Source organism: Anser cygnoides, chromosome 27, assembly GCF_040182565.1.
Source record: "Anser cygnoides isolate HZ-2024a breed goose chromosome 27, Taihu_goose_T2T_genome, whole genome shotgun sequence".
NCBI classification, from domain to species: domain Eukaryota; kingdom Metazoa; phylum Chordata; class Aves; order Anseriformes; family Anatidae; genus Anser; species Anser cygnoides.
Genome location: NC_089899.1, coordinates 3872948 through 3879774, shown reverse-complemented (window position 1 = coordinate 3879774; position 6827 = coordinate 3872948). Strand labels below are relative to the sequence as shown.

At 43.0% G+C, this 6827-nt stretch overlaps 1 protein-coding gene across 7 annotated transcripts in view; it reads right to left on the bottom strand.

Moving 5' to 3' along the window:
• Nucleotides 1–1065: 1065 nt before the first annotated feature.
• The window catches only part of LOC106045005 (ceramide synthase 4), a 54603-nt gene continuing 48841 nt past the window's right edge, over nucleotides 1066–6827 (bottom strand). For all 7 annotated transcript variants that reach the window (XM_066983793.1, XM_066983794.1, XM_048077647.2 and 4 more), the window contains one exon: nucleotides 1066–3002. In XM_066983793.1, coding sequence (XP_066839894.1) covers nucleotides 2811–3002 — 192 coding nt within the window. In that variant the 3' untranslated portion in view covers nucleotides 1066–2810. The remainder of the gene's footprint in view (nucleotides 3003–6827) is intronic.

Here is a 6827-nt window from a genome sequence, read left to right as displayed (position 1 = left end):
GTGGATGATAAAGATGCATTGGAAGTAGATTCTGCTCCGGTGCCCACTGCTCTATCTGCTTTGCTGGTTTATTTAGCAGACAAATCACTAGGATTCTCGCTGCAGGTTTTTACAGCAGCTTCTTTGTGCAGGGGGCTGTGATACTCCAAGAGGAATCTTATTGGTGGGTGATGGCAGAGTGAGTTGTTATGATAAATTCAGAAAGACTAACACAGCACTCATAAGCTTCCCAATACCAGAGCAGACATAAGGAAAGAAGGTGGAGCCATTGTGGGGAGCAAACTGATTGCACACAGCTTCTTTAAGCCATAGCAAATAGCATAGGAAAGAAAACAAATTTTGCAGTGCGATCTGCCCCGGTGACTCATCACTCATACTCAGTTATTCAGTTAAAAATGTTTTTAATCAACACCAACAGCTCTCCTGAATCCTTGATGTATCCTTTCACAATGAACAGATTTACCTACTAATGAGCCTGGCAAGAGCTTATCTCCATCTTCAGGGGGATAGTATAGCCCTGAGGATAAAATTCAGCAGACATTAGTATATATTTGTACTGGCTCCACAGTGTATCACGGAGTCTCTGGGAAGCATTCTGCTTCTCAGGTGAGATATGTTGTGATTTTACAACATAGATCTTTCCTACCCTTCAGAAACCTCATTAAAAAGAAGACCAGGCATTCCTTTCCCTTCCCATAACCTTGCAGTTCCAAAGCATCTTCCCAGTGCTGCAGTCACGGACTTGCCATTGCCTTGGCAGTGCCAGGTAACGTGTACTGCCCCTAGCTTTAATGTAGGGGTGCCCCAAAGTGTCCTGATCCAGGGCCAAATGCAGCTTTACCTAGTAGGAGTCAAACGAGGCAGCTGCTGTTCTTTACTGGCATGACTTACCATAGCTGAATGCTCTGGGAATGCAACATCCTCTCCATGGATGCTGCATGTGTAATGACCATGGCAATGGAACCCGTATGTGTCTACTGTGTCACTCCCTCATCCACCCAGGTGGTGCAACTAGCCAGGTTACCCCCTGCTAGTCAAAGAAATAGAAAAGAGCCCAGACAATCAAACTTTTCAAAAGTAATTTATAAAGATCTTTTACATTCAGAAGTACAAAATGATACATAACCATTCCTCCTGAACACATCACCTGCAGAGGAGTGGCAAGATTGTACATGTGGATTAAGGAAATATGACAGTAATACAGAACATACACTTTGAACTTTGAATTAGCCCAACATTTCAGAGAGAAACTATCTTCAACAAATACGAATTTAAATGATGATGGTCCGCTCCAGAGCGTGTTGCTGCCCTGGAATCACCTGTGCTAGAACCACTTTTTCCTCTGAAATTATCCAATGTATTTTGACTAAAACGTAAGATCAAAGGCTCAGATCAAATCTTTCCTGCATTTCAGGTGAACTTGGTGTGCTGCTGAAAATGCTCTTGTCCTTCTAGACTGTCATTTGCCTCTTAACTTTAAAAATGTGTGCCATCTCCTTGAATCAGGCATTTCCTTGGTCCGTGTCCCGCCATTAGCGTTGAACCTTACCAGACATATACAGGGAAGTATCTGCATGGCCCTGGCAGTCTAACTCCCTACTCTCATAACAGTGAATCTGTTAATACTTTGGTTTCATAGTTTAATTGATCTATAAGACAGAAATCCATGCCATACTAATTTAACTCTTTTAAGAGATTACAGAATCAAAAATCTAATACTACACTGGATGATATAAAATACAGAACATCTAAAGGAACTGAATCAGAACTGCGTCATAACTTCATGGTCCACTGCTTTAAACTTTCTACTTTTGACACATCTAGACAAAGGCCCTAGACTTTGAAGGCTAAGTTAAAGCATTATTTCATGAAGTTCAGCAGAACCTCTCTGGATCCTTTTTCCTCTGAGGACAGGGGTAATCTATTCCCTTCTTACCAAGCTGACTCTGTAAACATCTTCCACTGTGCCAATTACACTAGATAAAAACATGAGCACTTAATCAGTGTTGTCTTCTAGAGTACCTAGTTTCTTGTCCCCTCCCTTGTGACAGTGTTCCTTTCCAAGACAGGCTTAATGGATTACCTGGCAGTTGAGACACAGCTGCCTGGATTTTCCAGCTCTTCTAACCATGATTTGGGTGGGAACTGTCATCAGACTGGGCTTTGGAGTTTCCACCTTTGAGACAACAGAAGGGACTGAGTTCCGTACAATTACAAAACTGGTCACATGGCACAAAGGAGCATTTCCTGTCAGAAGAAAATGTTTTCTCCTATGTCTTTCCAGAGCTTTTATTCCACTACGCACAGTTTTAATTTTATGAGTAAGTATGGGCCACTTGTCTTCTTGAAAGAGGTGTCCCTGTAATAAGATTTAGAGTTTCACACTTATTTACTTTCCATAATCATTAGTGGCAATGGGCCAGGGCCTCCAGAAGCTGATCAAGAATAAACAGATTCCTACCAAACAACATTAGGCAATTAAGACTTGACATTGCCAAAGTTAACCACTGTTGTATTTTTCAAGATTAACACATTTAACAGCTATTATGGTACAGTCTAATACAAGTCAAACCACTTTGATCCCTTTCTATCTGCTTCAAGGCAACAACCTATAGTAAGCTTTTATTGAAGAAAGACCAAAAACTTCCCTCAAATATCAGTGACTATAAACAATTCTGTTTACGGGAAGCAGGAATTCAACTATGATACTGCAATGGCAATCCTTTATATCTACGCAATGAGCAAAACATTTTCTAAAGACGGTGGACTGGATTCATTAAAGACCAGATCAGACAGAACGTGAGCAGTAGCTATCTTTCCTTGACGTGGCCATTGGTGAGATGGGCTCTGTTGTTCAGTGTCTCAGACCCATTCCTCTGGATATAATTGTTGCTAGTTACATTGCTGAAACACGTGATCCCATTTTTCTCCTTTTCCATGATCTTTTCTTTTTCTTCATCCTTGTCACTTTCTTCTGTGTCACTTCTCATGTCCTTTTCCATCTACAGAAAAATGTAAATGAGAAACAATACAAATGCAGAAGTCTGCACAAGAAACTGTGCTAGCTGATACATATGCTAAAGACTGTGGCTGCTACTTCAGCCACCTGCTTCTGGCACACATTTCTATGATGATCTTTTAGCTTTTACATCACCTTTGGAAACAGTTTCTTTCCATCTACTTGACTTCTGTCTCAGTGGTACCTTAACTGTGATCCTGATAAACATTAGGAACTGCTATATAGGTTGAGAAGCAGCACCAAATCACATATGCCCAGGACTGAAGACAACTGTGTACGGCTGAGGAGATCCACAGTGTCTGTTGCATGCAGAAGGATGGGAAGAAGCAGTTAGTCAAACTCTTATATTTTCCAAAAGGGACAAGGAGATAGATTCTGGGTGGCTGCAAGCTGAGCGGTCTGCTTTGGAAAACATATGCTTTCAAACAAACCAATAGCTCAACATAAAGCTGCTCAACTCTACATTCAGTTTTATATTCAGGTTCTTCCTCTTGCTATTAAGAGATCAGTAGTCCACTTTTGTACTTAATTCCTTGCTTTAAAAGGAAGACAAAAAAGAAATAATGCAGTAAAAAGGCAAGTTAGAGAAAGCAGCTTAACACTTGCTGGCTTCTCAGGCTGTTTCTACTCTGCAATACAAGATGCCAAAACTGGGAACAAATTCAGTGTCCACACCCATTGTTGGAAAGAACACTCTGAAGGAAAGCAGCAAACCCCTTCTGTGACCTGAGGCCTGGAAACTCCTCAGGAGCTTGTTAGTTCTGGATGTGCTCTGTAGTCTCCATTTATTATATACATTCTTCTGGGGATAGCACTTGGATCATATTAAGCAGACTATTTAGTCTGAAGCCTTTTCTAAAGATCACCACACCCAAAAGCAGATAGGATTTGTAAGAATGTGAACTTGTACTCAAGTCAAACTGCCTGCAAGGACAATAGAAATAGCAGATGCCACATTTTGTGAACAACCTCGATCCCATGTTGTTCTCGAATTGGCAGTTCAGAAACTGTGTACAAAGACTCTTGCTCCGCAGCAGAAGCACAAATGAAAATCAGTATTCCTAATTTTTTTTTAAATTTATGGAAATAGAATATGGTTGAAGTCTTAAACCTAGCAAGATTCACAAAGGAACTAGATGGCTGCATGAAAAAAGACAGTTGTCTGTATGAGGAAGTGAAACCCCTTACTTCAAGATCAAGGCTGAACTATAAGTACTGGGGATTAGGAAACATCAAGTGAGAAGGTGGTGCAGATAATCCTGTAGTCGGGGAGGAAATTTACAGAGATCAGAAAGACCTATCAGAACAATCTGAACTTCTGACTGGAGTGAGAATTTCATGGCTCTCAAAAGGGGAGAACGTTCTGTATTTCTGCTGATACTGCTTTGGGCTACTAAATGTCTTAGAATCATAGCATATCCTGAGTTAGAAGGGACCCACAAGCATCACTGAGTCCAACTCCTGGCTCAACACAGGACTACACAGAAATTAGGCCATATGTCTGAGATGACCATTGAAACATCTGCGTGGGACTATTTTTCTTTTCTACTTATGGCTCAATATGGAAAGACCTCAAATATATATTTTCTGCATCAAATATGGCAGATAATTTATTGTCATGGTTTTTGGCTGGGATAGAGTTAATTTTCCTTGCAGAAGCTCATATGATGTTGTGTTTTGGACTTTTGACGGAAGTAGCAGTGCTAACACACCGCTGTTCTCAGTGGTTGCAGAGCAGTGCTTGCGCAGAGCCACAGAGCCAAGGACTTTCCAGCTTCTCATGCTGCCCTGCCAGTGAGGAGGCTGAGGGTGCACAAGAAGATGGGAGGGGACACAGCCGGGACAGCTGACCCAGACTGGCCATGTGTCATCATGCTCAGCAATAAAAGCTGGGGTAAAGAAGGAGGAAGGGCGGGGGGGGGGCATTCAGGGTGACGGCATTTGTCTTCCCAAGAAACTTACACGTGATGATCCCTGTTTTCCTGGAAGTGGCTGAACACAGGCTTACTCATGGGAAGTACCAAATGAGTTTCTTGCTTTGCTTTTAAGTGCAGCTTTTGCCTTACCTTGTAAACTGTCTTCATCTCAACCCATGAGTTCTCACACTTTTATCTTTTAAATTCTCTTCCCCATCCCACGGTGAGGAGGTGGGGGAGAGTGAGTGAGCGTCTGTGAGGTACTTGGTTGCCTGCTGGGGTTAAATCACAACTTTTATATATAAAGTAAGAAAAATTCTGGATGTGCTTCAGTATGTTTTTCCTGATGGCTCATTTCCTTCTAATAACACTATCCACTACCTCATCATTTGACACTGTAATAACTGCAATGGAAGCTGTGGACAATATGGATGAAGATGAGCCTTTCATGCTTGTTCTCAGTTCCCATAAGACAGAATTCCCCAGTTGGATAGTAATAAAACAACTCATCCCAGGCTATGAGGTCAACTCCCACAGGGCATGGACTTGTTTCTCCTGGACTACATCCTTGGCAAGTGGCCACATTAGGTCATGTCTTTGATTCTGAGAATAATTTCATGCTGAGCAGCAGTTTGGTTTCACAGCAGATACTACAGGCTGCAGTCAGAAAGAGACGGGTGCATGTCACTTCAGTTTATACAGCTGCATCTCAGATATCCAAGGTTGCTCTGTTACTGATAGAGACGAACCGGCAATACCTGGTGCAACGTTGAATGAATTATGCTTAGGACATGCCTTGTCTGCTAGTATGTAAGGAGCCCAGACAGCTAGTTTAGACAAATGCATCTATTCTGCAGACATCTAAAGTACTGTAGGATAACCCCCACAAAGCATACATTAATGATGGGGCACAGTGTAACCTCAGCAAGCTTGCCAATGACACAAAACTGGGAGGAGTCGCTGATATGCCAGAAGGTCATGTTGCCATCCAGAAGGACCTCAGCAGACCGGAGAAGTGGGCTGACAGGAAACTGATGAAGTTCAACAAAGAGAAGTGCAAAGTCCTGCACCTGGGGAGTAACAACCCCATGCACCAATATGTACTGGGGGCTGCTCAGCTGGAAAGCAGCACTGCAGAGAAGAACCTGAAAGTCCTGGTGGACACCAAGCTGAGCGTTAGCCAGCAATGCACCTTTGCAGCAAAGAAAGCTAATGGTGTCCTGGGCTGCATTAGGAGCAGCACTGCCAGCAGATCAAGGGAGAGGATCCTTCCCCTCTAGTCAGCACTGGTGAGGCCATGCTTGGCGTACTGTGTCCAGTGCTGGGCTACTAAGTACGAGAGAGATGGACATACTGGAGAGAGTCCAACAAAAGGGCCATGAGGATGATTAAGGGACTGAAGCATCTCTCCTGTGAGGAAAAGCTGAGAGAGCTGGGACTGCTCAACCTAGAGAAGGCTCTGGGGGATTTTATCAATGTATATAAACGTCTGAAGGGAGGATGCAAGGAGGATTGGAGCCAGGCTCTTATCAGTGGTGCCCAGTGCCAAGACAAGAGGCCATGGGCACAAAGTGAAATACAGCAGGTTCCATCTCAACATTAGGAAACATTTTTTCACCCTGATGGTGACTAAGCATTGGAACAGACTGCACAGAGAGGTTACGGAATCTCCCTCCTTGAAGATATTCAAAAGCCATCCAGACATGGGCCTGGACAAGCTACTCTAGGTGGCCCTGCTTAAGCCAGGGAGGTTGGACAAGACCTCCAGAGGGCCCTCAGCCATTCTGTGATTCTGTGATGTTAGTAACACTGTAATTAAAAATCCTGTACTGGAAATCCCCTGGAGAAGAAACTATAGGAAAGCACTTTTGCACTGGCCTCATCAATCACAA